Genomic DNA, 20,942 nt, shown 5'->3' on the forward strand with positions numbered 1-20,942 from the left:
CACTAGGATCTGAAAGAGTTGTTATATAACAGGCTTTCTGGTTGATGTGAGGGATTAGCCAATTTAACGGTCTGTTACGGCGGGTTCTTGGCGTGCTGTGCATGGAAAAGTGGGTAATCCACTAGAAACGTTAACGCTGATTGATTAATCAATGTCTGACATCATAGGGTCAAAAGCCGCTCGTATGACCCCTGATGCGACCTCATACTACAACTGGTCAGATCTTCATGTAGTGTAGGCCATCGAAAGTATAAAAAAACGAAATGAAATATAGATCTGTATTATAATCAGATTGGGACTAAATAAAAACTTTCAATTTCATTACATATGAAAATGAAATGAAATGAAATGGAGTTTAACGTCCTACTGTTCTGCTCCTAACCTGGGCTAATGAAGACGGGCATATGCCATACAGTGTGCTATGAGGGTAATTTTGCCCGGACAGCGGCACTACGGCCTACTCTTATATCGAATTCCAACTGCCAAGGGATCTTTTACGTGCACGCCAATGTGTACACGGGACCTCGGTTTTTTGTCCCATCCGAACGACTAGACAGCTTTACATATGAAAATGGAATCGGAATCAATAACTATTTGCAAAAACAGTGTATTGATAAATTATGCAGTTCTAATCAGTGTCATACTCACAAAGACTAAATAACCACTTTCAATTTATTATATATAAAAATGGAAGCTGAAGAAATACTTCTCAAAGTAATCAATACATTGTGTTTTCGACTCAAATTGTCAAAATCAGATTAGTGTGTTATAAAATCTTAAAGCTTAAAGTTACAATTTCATATTTTCTAAGAAAGTCAAAACATAATTATTTCTATGTCTTTTGCTCAATAGGTTGTCAACTCACTATTATACGATCATAGGTGTCATTCTCACACTTAAAACTCATTTACACCGGAAATAATAACACAATTACCTCCCAATTACCTCCCTTGTTTTCTATTCTCCACCATGGAGTAGTTATCTTCAAACGTTGGAATTTGAAGATGAAAATGATATATTTGCCAATTTCGCAACTGGCAATAGTGAATTATAGGATTAATAGGATTATTCTTTAACAAGGTAGGACTGTTTATAGATACCATCTATTTTGAGGCTTTATTTTAATAAATCTTAAAAATATAACTTAAAAATATGAAATTACAACTTTTATACAGAGTTTTTGGTAAACCTAGTTTAACTACAAGCAATATATTATTTTTGGCATTAAAACTGAACCCATGGTTATTCTCATTTGATTTAAAAAGGTAAAAGATACAACAATAAGTACATTTAAAGTAACAAAGTCGTGATTTATTCTTTTGTAAAGAGAGAGAGAGAAATTAGGTTTAACTCCACTCGACACAAACTAGGTGGTTTCGGAACTAACATATGGTTTAATTTTATTTACATAATTTGCTTGCGCGTAGGAGTCTTTAGCAGTGAGAGGAAACCGGAGGACCTTGAGAAAACCCACGAGGTTGGACAGGCGACCCTACTCCTTGCCACGTACAACCGGGGATACGAAACCACGCCAGTCGACTCAATGACAGACTTTATGATACAGCGCGCGCACGCTAACCATTCAAGAGCAATAACCCTGTCCGTAATTATTGCCTTCTTCTGAATGCCACATGAAGTTAAATGTTGCATTCATAACATCACTAACATCTGCTTAATTTGACATTTGATACATTTTCAATTAAAGCTTAAATTTTAATAGAGCTTTTTATAAAACCTCATTTAAGTACAAGAAATATACATGACCTACAAATTATTATTTTTGGCATTAAAACAGAACACATGGAAAAGTGATAATTCTTGGTTATTCTTGCATTAAAGATACGTTATGGGAGATAAGATAAAGAGATGGCAGTTCTCGCTATAATAGTTAAAAACTAGATAGTGTAAAGGTAATTTGCTGAAAATTTCAGTCAAATTGATCCACTATGAGCCAAGAAAGAAGCGGGTGAAATTTTTGCATCATCTCGGTCATCATTACTAAAATCATTAATATAAACAGCATAGTCTCGATTATCTGCTTTTATTGATTTAATTATCAATAGCCGTTAGCGGCATATAGGAATCTAATCCAGCCAACATTGAAGGCTAGCCTTTGCATCGAGAGTTTATTATGGTCTGGATAAGTTAATTAGTGTCTAATTGATCATTTAGATAACATTTCAGGCCTAAAGAAAGACTTGTAATAGGCAGATTTTGCTCTTGCATAATGCATGTTTAAGAGATGTAGCCGTAGAACTAGTATTTGGCTCTTAAATAGTTCTCAGCTCAGGTGGTTTGAGCCTTAAACTTCCCAAGTCAGAGAGAGAGAGAGAGAGAGAGAGAGAGAGAGAGATGGACTCACTCTACACAAACTAACATATGGTTCAATTTTATTTCAATAATTCGCTTTCGCGTAGGAGTCTTTAGTAGTGGGAGGAAACCGGAGGACCTGGAGAAAACGCACAAGGTTGGACACTAACCATTCGGCCATCCGACGCCCTCCCCCCTCCCCAGTCACAGAACAAGTATACAAGTATACTGTCCATAGTCCTCAACTATTCGGGTGGTTTGAGTCTCCCTCCCTAGCCTGCCTCGAGCCACAGAACAAGAATACTGTCCATAAATAGTTCTCAGTTATTGACATGGAGCTAGAGGGAGCAATAGTTTTGATTGGTTTGGGGTACTCCAAATGCTAAAGACGTAACCGTTCTCTAATATGGTTAGTGCTAAATGATAAGGCCAGCTTAATTTTTCGTCATAGGTCACGAGATGTAAACAGGGCTAGTGCTAATCCCAACCCTAACCCTGGACCTAGCCCCAATGCTTACCCTAACCCTAACCTATAATCTCGCCAACAATCACGTGCCCTAACCTTATTTACATCTCAGCGACCTTGACAAAAATTGAGCTGGCCTTAACAAATAGATTTAGTCCTCTAATATAAATAATTTGTAGCAGCACACAACACAAATAATCAACTTTTCTGTTGTGACAATATTATGGCAAAAAATATTTTGGTGTGCTCATGTGGAAGCCATGATTCTCAAAATAACCATGAGAAGGAAAAAATGAACCAAAATATGAATTAAATAAAATTTTCTGATCAATTTTTCTTGTTCTGGTCTCTGTTCTTTTGTTATCTTTATAGTTCTTATTGTCAGGTATCTGAAACTTGGCCATCTGTAACTCTGTATCGCTCAATCCTCCGTGAGTTATTCGAGCGTAACCAAGTCTCACAAGACCCCTATACATAATATACTCACACCATCTATCATGATCCGAGCTGTCAATATCCTTCACGTTACCTTTCCTGATCAATTGTGTGTAATCCCGACTGAATGGCTCTGATGTCACGTAACCCATGAAAACTACAGGATTATCGCTATTGAGTAGCTCTTTAGCTAAATATTCAGCTTGCAGCTTTCTGTCAATTACGTCCCGATCATTGCCCATGTGTGTCACGACAAAGTCGACCGGTGTTCCTGATATATTTATGGTTGCTGTAATTGCGGGAGCCAGTTCTCCATGAGGTGATGGCAGCATGTGAGGAACGGATTTGATTATGGGATACTTTGATAAAATAAGATTACCCCAGGTGTGATCACGAGTTGAAACTCCGAAATCAACATACATTCCCAGTTTTTCTCCGAGCCACGTCCCAAGGTCGTTATTTCCCAAGAATGTCTTTGAAGCATCGCTTTCTAAGAGAGTTATAACATCTGCTTCCGTTTTATTAAGAAAATCTGCTGATCGTTCCAAACTAGGCCATCCTCTGTTGTCATAACCGAAATGATATGTCCATATTGCAGAACTAAACTGTTTTGTGGATGGTTTTAGCGCTGATAACTTTTCGGATAGTAATTTATGCCTGTATCCGATTCCAATCAATCCAATCAAAACCAAAATTATCAGCCACAACTTGCTTGATTTTCTATAATGGAGTTCAATTCCATTAAATAGTTTCGTTGTGTGTCTGTCGGCAATCAACGCCAGTAAAATAAAAAACATAACAGATAAAATCAAATAACTTGTCGCTTCTCGTGTATACACGCCTCCTGGAACAAAGTTGTATGCAACAGTCCAAACGGAAAAGAGTACCTGACAAATGTAAGTTGCCATAGTTACAAAAGCTGATCTTGCAGGTGGACATTTTGAGAAGCCGTGGATGAGGCGAGGCCAGATTGTCATTACATAAACACCAAGGATGAGACCTGCACCATAACCTTGCCAAGTAGGAAGATAATACAGACCAGCGAATGCTCCACTTCCGACAAGCCACCATAGATAACTACCACTGATTCCTGGATAATCCGACAAAAACACACCCACTAACAGTGCAATAAGAACAGGTGCCCCCCACGGAACGGGTGCAGGTCCAGAATCAGGGTAGCCCTTGACGACCCATCTCGTTATGATGGACACTTCTCCAAAACACCAATGGGTGCAAAACAACATACTACCCATTCCAAGAGATAAAAAAAGCCAATTTGGACATTTCGACGGATCTTCTGACACACCCTTGGTTGGTTTGACGTCCCCGTGTGATATAAACAGGTCTAAAGAAACGATGACTCCTAAAGCAATGACGATACTATTTGTGTTGTTCGACCACCAAGTGGGTATAAATGTAAGGAACCAAATACGACTGGATAACAAAGCAAAAAGACCGAGGATTAAACTTCTGTAATAAAAGTAACAAGTTTGTTTGTTTTTGTTAGAAAGCTGTACAGTAAAAACTAACATGGATACCCCAGCTCCTGCAGCTAAAATGATCAGTCTCGATAGAGTTGACGGAGCTTGGAATGACGACAAACATCCAACAGATATCAATCTAAGAATCAAAGTCATCCATTTATTTTGGAATAAAGGTAAAACTCCTGGAATGCCACAGATGACTGGAAGGAACCAAAATCCTGCAAACGCCTCATACCCGGAAATTTCTAAGTCGTTTAATGGGTAAAACCATATCATGGGTGCCAGAGCCTGGAAGAAACTCCAGAAGATAAAACCATCCACAGTCTCACGAAAAAGTGCCCTCATGTTGCGTTCTGAAAAGGGCAAGAAAATATCTATTAAGAAACAGAAATGAAATGGGGTTTGATGTCTTACATCTCTACATATGAGCGGTTGGGGATCCGGATAGTTCAACATGTGCGCTTTAGATCATAAGGTCTGTCTGTGGTTACGGTTCCCAACGTGACAAGTAGGTTCGGCTCTCCAACCATGTAAAGACCTTTACGCCCAGGCAAATTATTGAAATAAAATTGAACCATATGAGTATGAGGGACATTTAAAAATAAACACTTCCTATTGTCCATTTAACCTTGCTTGAATAATTAGGATACAAGAACTTAAGAGGAACATTTAGTTGTGCATCAGGGTCATTCCATGTCAAATCGCCCAATGAGCTAAACCGTACCCCCTTCGATAAATTTGGTTTATATGGTTTATTTGGGCAGAAAAAACTGATATTCCTAATTTTAGCTTGATCCACCTGACAGTTCCTGAGATACAGCCATCTCAGTTTTGGGGATTTCGGCCAAAATGGGTGTGGCTGCCATTACCTAAAAAATGCCCATTACCGAAACCAATTATTGGTCAAAATTGCTGAAGTAAGTATTTCTGGAATGGGCATTCCATAATCTAAGGATTCCAAATATTTTTGACATGGGTGAGTTTTAAAGAGTGAGGACTTATTGACTTTGAATTGGAATAAGGATCCCTGTTAAAGGGTTGTGCAAACTTTGGCCGGTGAGTTGCTCCTCCTGTTGTCAACCGTTGAAAGTTATAGATGCTCCCCCTTCCCTTCCATTTCCTTTAGCATGGAGATGCAGCCTTGGGATTACCATCCGTACATCCTAAATAAAGAGGAAAACATTACATTATTTTAGAATATCTATGAACAAAAATATATTGGTGTTGCTTACATGTAGCTACATGCATCTAGCGATATTTTCCAAGCATGAAGCGATATTGTATTTAATGGGGATAAATATGATCTGCACCGTTCAGGGTTCGTCCAAAAAGTGGACAAATATTTTCCAATTATATTCAGACATAGAACTAATTCTATGATTCAGCTTAGATATGCCTCCTCTAAAAGTTCATCTTGATAAATTATAAAGCTATATATTAAAAAATATTACTTGCAAAGAAAATAAGTTTTGACTGACACCGAATCACGATTTTTGATATTTTTTTTGTCTTGTGTAATCCAAGTCCACGTTCTAGGTAAACGACACCGTTTGAGTACCAAAGAAATGTTCCCCCATAAATAATAAATCGTGATGACATCCGCCAACCCGTGAAACTTACGCAATGAAGAAACATTTTATATCCTTTATTCTATTTTCGTTGTATTTTCGAGGTTAGTATAAATTGTTCTACCTTTCATAGATTAATAATCTCAAAACTGTGGAGTGAAGATAAATTTGATAGCCGTTGTAAGGTCACACGCAACTATCACTGGGTCTCTATTTTAGTATTAGTATTAGGCTACCTATATCTGTCTATAAATCCCTACCCTATCTCGATCACGATGGCCAGAGTGTAAGCAAAATCGGTCAACGGGTGTACACATATACAGACAGTCAAACTCACACCACACTAAGCAACTATTACTATAATATTAGGCAGCTAAAATGCACCATAAGCAAGCAATAGATAAATATACATTTATATGATAGAATACATTGTATATAAATTTAAAGCGATCTACTCACTACAATCCAATAGAATATACGATGCACAATCCTTAGTATGGAATCCTCAGTGACCTCTCGTAACTAGTCTCAAAGCAAGTGGGAAGCATAGACCAACCGCAGGACCTTATATAAGAAACACGCCCCGCACGTGCAAAAAGACCCTTTAGACTAATAATGTTGTAAACAGGCTATTCCATTCTGGCACAAAGGAGGAATAGCTCACGTTTACAACACCATGTTTATGTTATTGTCACTGTGTACATACACTGATCGAGTAGACTAGCTACGGATATACCGATGTGCTTGTTTTTATCTACAACTGGCCTGGCCTGGGTGCCTTTAGTTTCACCTGGCAAACTTAAAGATACATAAGTTAAGAATTTAATAAAGAGTTGGTTATTCTTGCTATAATAATTAAAAAATAGATGATAAAAAAGAGAAAATATTGAAAATTTCATTCAAATTACTTCATTTTGAGCCAAATTATCAATGTTTGTAGTATTGACAAGACGTGTGCATTTTTAAATGGCGAACTGTTCTAATCTAGTTAAAATCTTGAGTATCCGATGCCATCGAAAGTTGTTTATGGTCTTGTTGTGTTAATAAATGTCTAATTAATAGTTTATATAACATTTCAGACCTAAAGAAAGACCTGCAATAGGCAGATTTAGCTCTTGCATAATGTATGTTTAATTTCATTATTAAAGATGGGTTCACGCGTACAAACTGTGTGATTTAATGGTATATATGGACTAAAAAACATATTCAAACTAATTAATTTGTCATAACCTTGCTTCAAATCTGTCTCAAACATTGTAATTGCGAAGGAATGTCCTGCTATAAAAATTCGATCAAACCAGGTCATGTTTACGTCACGTCTTGGAAGTCAGAGGAGAATTCATTGCATACATAAGACGATGTTGTCTTTAATCGCTTACTATTTATTACAAATATTGAATCCTAATTAAATTCTCGGATTATCCACTACCCGCGTCTTTTTCCGTCATTTTTATCTCAGAAAGTGTTGTACGTCTAATTCTTCATAAAGTTTATCAACTTGTACATCAAGCGCTCAATGTTCGCGTGTGACCTTTGACATCACACGTGCAGAAATTCCTAATCGTCGGGCTGTTGATTAGGGGAACCCTTACATTTTTGTCCTGTATACGCTCCATGAGTGTTTTCAGGGAATCCAGTATTTTTCTAGTAAGATTGGATATCTCTACTTTCCATATATACCAAAATTACCATACTTTTATTGGAAATAACCACCCGATAAATACTTTTCTGGGACCCCACTTTAATGCACGTAGCATCTTGAAAATAAGTTAATTTTTTACAACTAGAACTTTGGATTATCTGCAAATATTGTCAATAAATTAAATCAAATGATTGAGTTGAATGTGGCCAGAAATGTTATAAATAACCATAATCAATCATTGTTTTGATGAAAAATGTTGTCAATTTTGCTTATTGAAGCCCAACGTTTTCTACGTCAGGGTTTGCCAGGTAAAACTATATAGGACCATCTCTCATCTCGAAACATGGAGGGTTGAGAGATGAGGTTTCTTATCTAACAGTTCACCTACTTGAAAGACTAAACAGAAATGAAATGAAATCGGGTTCAATATCCTACTGTTCTTCACCGACTGGAGAATGCCATACAGTGTGTTATGAGGGAAATTTTGAATGTACATTGACACTTTGGCCTACTTACATCGAATTCCAACTGTCAAGCGGGTTCTTTAATATGCATGCCAACATGTAGGCTACAATGTATTTTCGTCCCATTCAAACAACTAGCCACTGTTCTTGTCAAGCCCTCTGTCCTGCACGACTGAATGTCTCGGCTGGCCCCCGGATCCATTCACTTGATTTGATATTTGTTTATTTGGTGCAATGTCTATTTTCTGTCTTGTCCACAGGTTTATCTTGTAGATTTTTGTGTTAAGTGTAGTGCGGTCCTCCTGCACTTACTATTAGAAGATGGGCGGACTGGGCTAATAAAAATGGACATACGTCACAAGTGTGCTATGAGGGAAGTAGGCCTTATTGCCGAATTCAATTGTCTGTTCTGTGACATGTACACCAACGTCTAAACAGGATCGCGTTTTTTCGCTCCATCCGAATAACTAGACACTGTTCATTGGCAAGATCTCTATCCTATGACATGGCAAACTCACATTGAAATATTTGACACCTAGGTCGATATTTTCGAACAGTGTCTAAAATAATCTTTGATTAGGTCTAATCAGTAACTAGCTAATTAGAGATTAGTAGTTGACTAAGTTTGGCATTCTCAAAAGTCAGATTAGCTAATCAAAGACTAGAATTTCTCTTCTTCAACGATTAAAATTAGGTTTTAAAATTTGATTGTAAATCAGACATTTAAATCACTGATTTCATATAATCATTGATTAAAGAGTTTTTGTTTATCACTGACAAAAGCAGGCGTAAATCAAAAATATATATATTTATAGGCAGACAGCGTAAATTAAGTGTGTGTGAATTATGGAGAAAGGGGGATGTATGGTGTTCAAAATAAAACAGGTAGCTTAGTGGGTAAGATGCCGGCTCGCTAACCAGGAGTTCTCGTGTTCGCTCGTGTTGTTGGCCGAGAAGGTTCATCTGGATTTTCCTGCCTGGTTGGTTACCCTTTGTCTGTGGACCTAAAAGAACTGTTTACAGTCGGAATTCGAAATAAATACTCTGATCGTTGTATGCAAAAGTCAAATTAAATCATCATTTTGGTCATTTCACCCATGGGACCCCTGTTTTGTCGTTCTTATCAGGAATAGAAGGGGCTATAGTGAAAGGGACACGTGTAGTAAATTCTTTGAAAATATACATGTAGCTGACATGTTAAATAGTCAAACTCTTTTTGTATTTGAAAATCCAAAAGCACACTATCAAATATTTATGGCATAACTAATCATTTAAAGACTTAGGGATGGGGAGCATTTTTAAATAAACCTGCTTGCAACTGGTCAATACATAATGTCAAAATACTTGATTTGTCAAAGTACTGGTAAGATAGAGAAATGAAATGCCAAGAATGAATGGAGTTTGTGCCAACTGTTAATTTAAAAACTATAATACTAGTAATTTAGACCTGTGTCACAAAGTCATCCTGTATAAAAATTTATCAAATGTGAATAAATTTGTTAACGTAACCGATATTTCAATTTGCGTAACCAGGAAATCGGTTGCATGTTTTTGACTGCACATAACCAATTGATATCGTTCGCGTGAAATTTCGTGGCCTGATATCCCAAAGATCTTGGTTCCTTTTAATATTCACGAGTATTGGATCGTAACCTCCTGGCTTATGGCCCTGTATTGTACGAAAAATTGCTTCTTTTTTTTAGCTTGTTCTCTGTCCATCTTTTGCAAAATATGGGTGTATCTTGCATGGCAACCACTTGTCTTTATTAGCCCAGTCGGAGCATAACAGTAACGTTAAACTCCATTTCATTTCATTTATGTTTATTTGTCCAACATATGTATGTATGCAGCATTACAAAGCAAGCTTATTTAAACATACACTATGCAAGAGCTAAATCTGTCTATTGCAGGTCTTTCTTCAGGCCTGAAATGTTATCTAAATTATTAATTAGACATTAATTAACCTATCCAGACCATAATCAACTCTAGATAGCATCGCTAGCCTGCGATCTTTAGTGGATTATGAACCGATTTACTGCATAACTTTCCCTGACGATATAACGATTAAATGGATAATCGAGACTATGCTGTTTATTGTACTGACTTTAGTAATGATAATCGAGGCTAGGTGGAAATTTCAATCGCTTAGTTCTCGGTTCATAGTGGATCAATTTGAATGAAATTTTCAGCAAATTGCCGTTACATTATCTAGTTTTTAACTATTATAGTTATCGAATCTCCCATAATGTATCTTTAAGTTGATTTTCTAACTTAAGTTACATTATGGAATATTAGATAAAGAGCTGACAATGCAAACAAAATATGCTGAAAATTACTTCATTGTTGCCATTGTGACGAAACTAAAAAAGGTCTTGATGACCCATTTTTACGTTTAATCATCAAGGGCTGTTGAACGGTAGATCCGATTCAAATCTTATGAAAATTTGAAGCATCAGAAGGCATCGATAATGATTATCGTCTTGTCATGTTAATAAATGTCTAATTAATAGTTTATATAACATTTCAGGCCTTGCATAATGTATGTTTAACTAACTTAAGCATAATATTGATAATTTATCTCAAAGTTATTTGTGAGATTTGCAGACACATGTACCGACCACCATTTTCCGTCCTCATTTGGTTGTTGAAAAACAGTAGGAGATGTTAAACGCAATTTCATATCATGTAAGGGGAGAGGGGGGGTGACCGAATATTGAGCGCTTACGTGTCGCATCATATGGTCTGTCATTGAGTCATGTGGCGTGGTTTTGGTTCGCTGCTTGTACCTGATAGTCCTTGTTTTTGTCGAGAGGACGTTAAACCTCTCTCTCTCTCATTTCATGTACCATTTTGATTTTAGAATGTTTCTGTTGTAGATTTTTGTTCTTCTTTGCGATGGATAGCAGAAGAGGAAATTAAAGCATACGGTATGTATCGCGATGTCAAACTTACCAGGTATGACATTTCACCTGGAACCAAGCAAGTTACATGGGATTTTCGACCAAGGCGGTACCCAGCTAATTGTGAAGAAGTGCCCATTTATGTGTAAGTAAAAGGAGAACTGACAACAAATCGTAGTGGTGTGCAAATACATCAAGGACATCAAAAGTAAGCATGTGTGTAAACATCAACCTAAAATCACTAAATCCAGGTATGAACTCTAAAGCAGGAATAGGAAGTCTTGGATTTGAATCCCTGGGGAGCCATGGTAGCTCAGCGAGTAAGGAGCTGGTTCACTAACCAGGGGTTCCCCAGGTTTACTCTTGTCAGTGGTGCACGATGGAGGGCAATGAACACAGCATCTACTTGATCAAATGGAGCAAAAAACATTGACTTGCATGTAAAAGAACCCTTGGCAATTCGAATTCCAAGTAGTGTAGACGGAAGTATTGCTGTCTAGGCAAAATGTCCCTCCTACATTGCATATGCCCATCTTCTCATCAGCCCAATTTGTGAATAAAAGTATGACGTTAAACCCCATTTTATTAATTTCATTTCAAATCTCGGCATGGTCTGAGAAGATCCCTCATGATTGTTCGAAGCCAGCCCTCACTTGTCAGGTGTTGCACCAGAGAAACTGGTGAGGCGAGGAATATGTCCGTAGTCATTCAGTCTAAAAAATGAGGTCTGTCTGTGTACACATTAGTGTGCACGTAAAAAAATTCATGACAGTTGGTAATCAAACAAGAGCAGGTGGAAACATCACCACTGTCTGTACAAAATTCTCTTATCCCACTTGGGGTTGAATGACCGAATGGTTAGCACATGCGCGCTGTATCATAAGGTCTTATATTGAGTCAACTGGCATGGTTACGATTCCCCAGTTGTACGTGACAAGGCGTAGGGTAGCCTGTCCAACCTTGTGGGTTTTCTCTGGGCCTTCCAGTTTCCTACCACTGCTAAAGACCCCTACTGCAAGCGAATTATTGAAATAAAATTGAACCATGTGTTGATCCCGAAATGACCTAGTTTGTGTCCAGTAGACATTAAACCCCATTTCTCTCTCTTTCTCTCCTATCCCACATTACACATTTATCCTTAGAAATAAAAATCAGTCTAAAATGAACAAAGTATTGTCTTGTCAAGGCATCAAAACACCATTATATTCCAGTCACATAAACAAGCACCATAAATATCTTCACATTAAAGATGCATTATGTAAGATTAGATAAACTGGCTTCAAAAATAGGTAATGAGAAGCAAAATTCATTGTCAAATTACTTTATTCTGATCTAAGTGAAGTTATGAATGTTTGAAGTTTTGACAAGTAGAGGGTAGTCTTAATTGTCATTGCTACAATAATAAAAAGAAGTCCAGATTTTCCATGTTAACTTTAACCCATTAAATTGTGCAGATGGTGTAATCCATTTAACATCCAAGCCATATGATGGTATAGAGAGTTGATTATAGGCTTGTCATGTAAATGAAATGTCTAAATCATAATTTATATAACATTTAAAGCCAGAAACAAGATCTGAAATAGGCAGATTTAGTTCTTGAATAATGCATCTTTAATTCAGACTTTGTTTCTTATTGTAGCAGATTTAGCTCTTACATAATGCATCTTTAAAGAGTTGATCATTTTAAAGAATGTTAAGTTTTAAAACTCGGTTTTTAACTTTGAAAGAATTTTTTTTCTCTCCAGAGTTTTACAGTATGGTAGCATTCCTTCCTTGAATCCAAATAATGAAACATATCCTAAATATTTTGACGTGGACACAAGTCATCAAACTCGTGTGACACTGAAGCCTGATAACACTTCGCAATTTCTAAACATATCATCACCGCGTCCCGGCTCTTGGTACAGTGCTATTTACAGACCCTCAGAGGAGGGAAAAATTGTTCAGAGTGTTAGTATTCTTCTTTATTATCAAATATATATGTATTTATTTATCAATAACTACATGGAGGGCTTGACAAGGACAGCTGTCTAGTCGTTCATATGGGACAAAAAACCGAGGTCCCATGTACACATTGGCGTGCATGTAAAAGATCCCTTGGTAGTTGGAATTTGATATAAGATTAGGCCATAGCGCCCTTGTCTGCGCAAAATTTCCGTCATAGCACACTGTATGGCATATGCCTGTCTTCATTAGCCGAGACGGAGAAGAACAGTAGGACGTTAAACCCCAAGGTTCCCCCTTGTCAATTGGGGGGCCTGACAAATGACAAGGTATAGTTGTTTAACATGCTCGTAAAAGTTGGGATTTGATAGATCGTAGCACCGCTGTCTAGGCAAATGTTTCCTCATAGCACAAGGTATGGCATATGCCCATCTTCATTAGCACAGTCGGAGCAGAACAGTAGAAAGTTTAACCCAATTTCATTTTATTAATAAGAAGTTGTAAATATTAGCTGTATATATTATTATTATTCAGGGTTTATCAAGAAGTTGTAAATATTACCTGTCTCTAGCGTATGATACACCTGAAGATGTTCAATATCTACCAGTACCTACCTCACAATCTACTCAACTTACACTCACTGATTCTATATCACATATCAAGTAAGTTTCTAATTAACCTCAGTCAGAACAACCTGTGATACATGTCAGGTAAGTTTCTAATCAGACTCAGTCAGAACAACCTGTAACACATATCATATAAGTTTCTAATCAACCTCAGTCAGAACAACCTGTAACACATATCAAGTAAGTTTCTAATCAACCTCAGTCAGAACAACCTGTAACACATATCAAGTAAATTTCTAATCAGACTCAGTCAGAACAACCTGTAACACATATCATGTAAGTTTCTAATCAGACTCAGTCAGAACAACCTGTGGTACATGTCAGGTAAGTTTCTAATCAACCTCAGTCAGAACAACCTGTAACACATATCAAGTAAGTTTCTAATCAGACTCAGTCAGAACAACCTGTGGTACATATATAAGTTTCTAATCAACCTCAGTCAGAACAACCTGTGATACATATCAAGTAAGTTTCTAATCAACCTCAGTCAGAACAACCTGTGATACATATCAGGTAAGTTTCTAATCAACCTCAGTCAGAGTAACAAGTGTTCTTCTGTAACACATGTCAAGTAAGTTTCTAATCAACCTCAGTCAGAGTAACAAGTGTTCTTCTGTAACACATGTCAAGTACATTTCTAATCAGGCTCAGAATACCAAGTGTTTATCTGTAACACATGTCAAGTACATTTCTAATCAGGCCCAGAATACCAAATGTTTATCTGTAACACATGTCAAGTACATTTCTAATTAGGCTCAGAATACCAAGTGTTTATCTGTAACACATGTCAAGTACATTTCTAATCAGGCTCAGAATACCAAGTGTTTATCTGTAACACATGTCAAGTACATTTCTAATCAGGCTCAGAATACCAAATGTTTATCTGTAACACATGTCAGGTAAGTTTCTAATCAGGCTCAGTCAGAACAACACTCAGTCAGAACAACAAGCGTTCATCTGTCAGAAATATCAAGTAAGTTTATAATCAACCTCTGTCAGAACAACCTGTGTTCATCTGTTAACACATGTCAGGTAAGTTTCTAATCAGGATCCCTGGTTGTATGTGACAAGGAGTAGGGTCGCCTGTCCAACTTCGTGGGTTTTCTCCAGGTGCTCTGGTTTCCTCCCACTGCTAAAGACCCCTATGCACAAGAGCATTATTGAAATAAAATTGAACCATATGTTAGTCCCAAAATGACCTAGTTTGTGTCGAGTGAACATTAAACGCCATCTCTCTCTCTCTCTCTCTCTCTCTCTAATTAGTCTCGGCTGAGAAAGTTCATCGTGATTTTCTGACGTGGTTTCACCTTATCATGGGTGCAGGACGTAAAATATCCCTTGGCAGTTGGAATATAATATAAGAGTAGGCCGTAGTGCTGCTGCCCAGGCAAAATTACCCTCATAGCACACTGTATGGCGTATGCCCATCTTCATTATCCCAGTCAGTGCAGAACAGTAGGATGTTAAACCCCATTTTATTTCATTTCTAATTAGTCTCAGTAGTGTTGCTGTCTGGGCAAATTATCCCTCATAACACAATATATGGCACATGTCCGTCTTCATTAGCCCCAATCTGGTTAAAACACAGACCCTATTTCGTTTCGTTTCGTTTTTATAGTTCAAAATTTCGTTTTACTTGTCTTTACTACACTTGGATCTGGAAGAGTTGTTATTTAACTTGTGTTCTGAATGGTGTCAGGGATAAGCCAATGAAACGGTCTGTTATGGCGATCTTTAGGCGTGTTTTGCACGGAACTGTGGGTAATCCACTAATACCAATAATGCTGATTGGCTAATCAAATGTCTGACATCATAGGGTCATAAGTCGGTCTTTTGACCCCTGACGTGACCTATCGCTATAACTTGTCAGATCTTCATGTAGTGTAGGCCATCGAAAGTATAAAAAAACGAAACAAAATATAGATCTGTATTCTAATCAGATTGCATTAGCCCAGTCGGTGTAGAACAATAGGACGTTAAACAACTCCATTTCATTTCATTTCACACGTTCTTGTTTCAGATTTGATGTTGAACCAGACACATATGAGTTTACGTTGTCGTTAAATGATTGTCAACCTGACTGTGATGTTCAGATTATCTACCTTAATCAACAACTTAACTCTTCTTTACCAAATATAGTCAATTGTTCAACAGATAATGCTCCATGTCAATATACAGTTATCTCCCCTGATATTAATTTGGCTCACCGATTTGGATTACGGACAATCAACAGTTCAACTGTAAATGTTACTCTTGATATCGAAGTCAAAGGTAAAATATTTTAAGTTATCTCCCCCGATATTAATGTGGCTCATCGGTTTGGGCATGGACCGTATATAGATGGACAGGCATTGAGTCCTGTTGGTTGGATTCTCTGCCACTCGCGCGAGATACAATGAGATCTCAATGTTAACGGCAAATCAAGCGATGTGATTTTTTACATTGCAGGATTTTATACAGATCAATTTCTCGAACTCCTCCTTAGAATTTACAGTATTCTTATAGTTAAATGGTAATTTTTCAGCCCAATAAGTATTCCTATCCGGTTGTGACGAATTTCTCCAGTTTAGAAATTTCAATATGTTTGCATGTATGAAGGATTTTGAAATTATGAAAATAAAGTTCAGGTATAATACTGTCCGGAATGATGATTAATTGCGCAGAAGTAAAAATTAAAAGAGCGTTTTAGTAGGTTTGTTTTTAATGAAAACTCAACATGTTTTTTTCGGATTCACATGAGCGCATCCGAAGTAAACAAAAATGATGTATTGATACATTTACACCCCAATCATGGGTTGCAAAAAAAAGAGTAGCAAGATTAATAAAAATATTATGAAGTGATTTCTGTTTCTTTGCTTTTAAACTTAATACTGGTAATTGCGCGAGGGGAGGTACTTTTATTTTAGTCACGATTGTCCGGTCTATTTTTTGCCGCGGCACAGATTCTAAAGGCTTCGTTGGACGTTGCCTGTCCATCTATACACGGTTAATGGTTTGGGTTAGAAACAATCAACAATTCAACTTAAAATGCCACTCTTGATATCGAAGTCAAAGGTAGAATATTTTGTGTTTGATGTTTAAAATACGAGACTGAAGCCTAGAAGTAAGGCACATGTCACCAAGGTGGGGGCCATTACATGGCTAATGTAATTAATTACATTAGCATTACAATTACTTTTAGATGTAATCATTACAATTACTTTTGTTTGGTATAAGAGCTGAAACCTGGAAATAAGGCATCAGTCACAGATTCAGAGAGATAGCGAAATGGGGTTTAACTTCCACTTGATAAAAACCTGGTCATTCTGGACTGATTAATATGGTACAATTTTATGACATTGACAGACCTTAAGTCACCCAACCCCGGACAGATTATTTAAGACTCAGATTCAGGCACCATATTACCGGAACAGTTTGTCTGTTGCAAGTCATTGTGTCGAGAATATATTTTACCCATTTCACTAAATTAAGATACAAAGTTAAATAATTGAGAAACAATTTCGATTGTTACTGACATTTTGTTATGATTATTATAGTCACATCATATTGAAATTGAAAATATCTCGACAGTGTATAGATTAAATTGAGTAAAACATTTTCTACCCCCCTGGAACAGTTATCACTCTTTTGAGAACTACGATTATAATTTTGTATTCTTTGTTAATAGAGAAAGATGAGTGTGAAGACATTAAACCCCTTTAAAACACAATATAAGTGATGGCGGCCTTGAGGGGGGGGGGAGGGGGATAACACCCACTTGACACAAACTAGGTCATTTCCGTACAAACTAACTTCATTCTATTTTATTTCAATAATTCACTTGTTTGTAGGGGTCTTTAATAGTGGGAGGAAACCAAAGGACCTGGTGAAGACCTACAAGCGAGGAATCACACCACTTCACTTGTCTCAATGACAAACCTTATGTTCTAAAGAACACACATTAGATCACTCAGCCACGCAATCCCCTCCATTGGCATTGGAAACAAAGTTACTATCAAATCAAGTGAATAGATCCAGGCACATTGCGATGAGTAGTAGTTGAATATTATTCATCATATCTTAATGTCCGATTCGGCATATTCCTGGTTGGGATTGGAAAATCGCATAGGGCATGTCCAGAATTATACTGTCAAAGTAGCATTCCTAATCCAGGGGTCAATCAAAATGAATACTAACTCACCACAGGGGAGACAATCTAAAATTTATAACTACATTGTTGTATAATTTCAGAATGTGTTGGCCACGAAGAAAACGTCACTAACACAACCAGTTGTATCTACTATAAAACATTAGACAGACTTCAGTTTAATAACGATTTTAACGTAGCATTCACGTATATCATCAACGATACAATTCATCCAATCAAATTGAATGTTACAAAAGATGTTGTCAATATTCTACCGTTCGATGTTCAGCCGAATCTTGATATAGGAGGAACTCTGAATTTAGAATTAGCCTTGAATTCTTTTCCCTTGGTATGCTACTTAAAATATTATTTTCTTGTCCACCGACTTTCGAAGAAACAGCAGACAATCTAAATGGGTCTGTCTGTAACACTGTTTACGACACAATAACTTTCCTTCTCATTGAGGTGCCGAGAAAATTCATCCAGATTTTCCGGCATGGTTCCGCCTTGTCAGTGATGCAGGATGGAGGGTCTGACAAGGACAGCTGTCTAGTCGTTTGGATGGTCCGGTGTACACATTGACGTGCACGTAAAAGATCTCCTGACAGTTAGAATTCGATATAAGAGCAGGCCGTAGTGCCGCTGTCCGGGCAAAATTTTACTCATAGCACACTGTATGGCATATGCCCGTCTTCATTAGCCCAGTTCAGAGCAGAACAGTAGGACGTTAAACTCCATTTCATTTCATTTCATTCCCAAATTGAGGTAGAATGTTCAAACATGGTGTAGGTTTTGATTAAGTGAAGATGTGCAATTTCTGGTTAGGCTGAATAGCGATAAGCAATTTGATTGGTCAAGCCTTTGGAACATGACAACTCTGCTTTTTAATAGAGAGAGAGAGAGAGAGAGAAATGGGGTTTAACGTCTACATGACATCCACAAGGTTGGAGAGGCGACCCTACTCCTTGTCACGTACAACCAGGGAATCGAAACCACTCCAGTTGTTTCAATGACAGACCTTATAATGTAATACAACACGCGTTTGCTAACCATTCGGCCATCCAACCCCTGCTTTTAATTGAGGCAGAATGTATACTTGGTATAGACGTTCATTAGATGAATGTCTTGACTGAATTCAAGGATTAATGTTTTCCGCTAAGACTAAACACATTGGTCGGTACTTTGTTTTGTTTAATTACATTTGGTAGAGCCACATGGGCTCATTGAGTAAGACACTGGCCCACTAATTAGAAGGTTTGGTTGTTTTTAGGTTATTTCAGCATTGTTTCGTCTTTTCGTCACCAGACAAGGAACGGTGTCTTATCATTTGGATGGGAAGAAAAAGAAAGAAAAATGTTCCGTGTGCTCATAAAAGAGCCATATTTATAATAAGAATAGGCCCTCATTTCATAGCACACAGCATGGAAGATGCCCGTCTTAATATCATTTCATTTCATGTTTTATTTTTCAGAACAAATCAGTCCAGCATACCCGAGTCTGCGGTTACATGTCCCAGAACTATATCCCTATGTTGATAAATAACGAGGAGATCCAACAACAAGACAACAGTCTGTGTACTAATAGTAGCGTTAACTATGGAGGAATTTTATATTATCCCTACCCACAACCTGGAACATGGTTCATGTCTCTATCAGTCGACTGCTATACAGGAAATGATACCAGGTGAGTACAAGCCTACAGTGTATCAAGTAGCCATCTTGGAACATGGTTCATGTCTCTATTAATCAACTGTTATACTGGAAATGATACCTGGTAATTATTCCAAAAAACCTAATTTAAACAAGTACAAGGATACAGTGGACCAGGAACCAAGGATGAAACCATCACAGCCATGAGTAAACTGGGTAGCTCCGGGCCCTCGGACTAACTGGTTTCTTTAGGCCTCCATCTCTGTGAAGAATATGTGACATGATCTATCTAAGAGCAACTCTATCAACAATAAACTCTCTGCAACATTCATTTCCAGAGTTACACCCCCTTTTCCAAAAACATTGTGAACATGATAACAGTCAACAGTTTTTAATGGATTCCATTCAAATCTGGTGTGAATCTTTGCATTCATGAGAGGATGAACCATATCGATAATCCTTGTGAAGCCATAGAATCTATAGTTTTAATGGATTTTTTTTCAAATTTACTTATGAAAGGACGATCCTATAGAACTTCAACTCTCTGTGAGTTACCTCCCAATTATTAACAGATTTTTATCAAATTTGGTGTGAAGCATGTATTTGTGTAAATAGTCAGGTTTTTGTAACAAAAAGTTACAATTTCAATCCAAACATTTAAAATATCGCTTTCATAAAGTTGGATACAAAACGTTGTTTAATGGAACATCAGCACCAATGGGACTGTATTGCACCAAAGCATTATGAAGCTGGATTTTAATGGTTGAAACTCATGTTGGTAGCTTCGAAACTGCCCAATACTAGATCTCTTTAGTTCTGTGACTCTGATGGTTTTAGGCCCAGGGGAAGCACTAATTTCGGGTTGTCCAAGTGAAAGGGTTAACATCTGTCATCTGTGCGTGGTGTACATGACAAGGAGTATGGTCACCTTGCTCTCCGGTCCTCTGGTTTCCTCCAACTGATAAAGACCCTATAATACAAGTAAATTATTAAATTAAACCAAAATTAAATCTTTCATCTTGTGTTCTACTTTCAGTATTAACATAGAACCGTGTATAAATGCAACAGCAGAAGTTGGTGTGTCTGTTACCACGACAACCTGTTACCATGGTAGATGTAGTGGGCGTGGTGTATGTAAAGAGTATATCAACAGTCCCAGTCTTATTGTATATAGTACTTGTGTTTGCTCGGCAGGTCAGTCAAATTTATATCAACAATATAAAATAAAATGTCTTGGTTTGTGTCGAGAAAACATTAGACAGGTCAGTCAAAGTTATATCAACAATATGAAATGATGGAATTACATGAGACCTGACATTTTTATTCCA

The 20,942-nt window shown here is 37.3% G+C and overlaps 2 protein-coding genes across 3 annotated transcripts; one reads left to right on the forward strand and one right to left on the reverse strand.

Annotated features, from left to right (window-relative positions):
- Window positions 1-671: 671 nt before the first annotated feature.
- Window positions 672-5,994, reverse strand: LOC126819490 (PGAP2-interacting protein). Of its 2 annotated transcripts, XR_007679642.1 has the most exons (3): window positions 5,928-5,994; window positions 2,481-5,048; window positions 672-2,449 (listed from the first exon to the last, which is right to left on the reverse strand). XR_007679642.1 is itself a non-coding variant. In XM_050547590.1 (2 exons), the coding sequence occupies exon 2, from the start codon at window positions 5,038-5,040 to the stop codon at window positions 2,998-3,000; it is 2,043 nt and encodes a 680-aa protein (XP_050403547.1). In that variant the 5' UTR covers window positions 5,041-5,048; window positions 5,928-5,994; the 3' UTR covers window positions 672-2,997. The 2 variants fall into 2 exon arrangements, 1 of the variants encoding a protein (XP_050403547.1); XM_050547590.1 differs by having other exon boundaries at window positions 672-5,048.
- A 273-nt stretch (window positions 5,995-6,267) lies between these two features.
- On the forward strand, window positions 6,268-18,594 carry LOC126819485 (post-GPI attachment to proteins factor 6). The gene is made up of 6 exons (XM_056100380.1): window positions 6,268-6,367; window positions 11,246-11,414; window positions 13,015-13,219; window positions 13,748-13,875; window positions 15,860-16,110; window positions 18,070-18,594. Exons 1-6 carry the CDS (start codon window positions 6,319-6,321, stop codon window positions 18,375-18,377), a joined length of 1,110 nt encoding a protein of 369 aa, XP_055956355.1. The 5' UTR covers window positions 6,268-6,318; the 3' UTR covers window positions 18,378-18,594.
- Window positions 18,595-20,942: the final 2,348 nt, after the last annotated feature.

Source organism: Patella vulgata, chromosome 4 (genome assembly GCF_932274485.2).
Source record: "Patella vulgata chromosome 4, xgPatVulg1.2, whole genome shotgun sequence".
In the NCBI taxonomy this organism is placed as follows: domain Eukaryota; kingdom Metazoa; phylum Mollusca; class Gastropoda; family Patellidae; genus Patella; species Patella vulgata.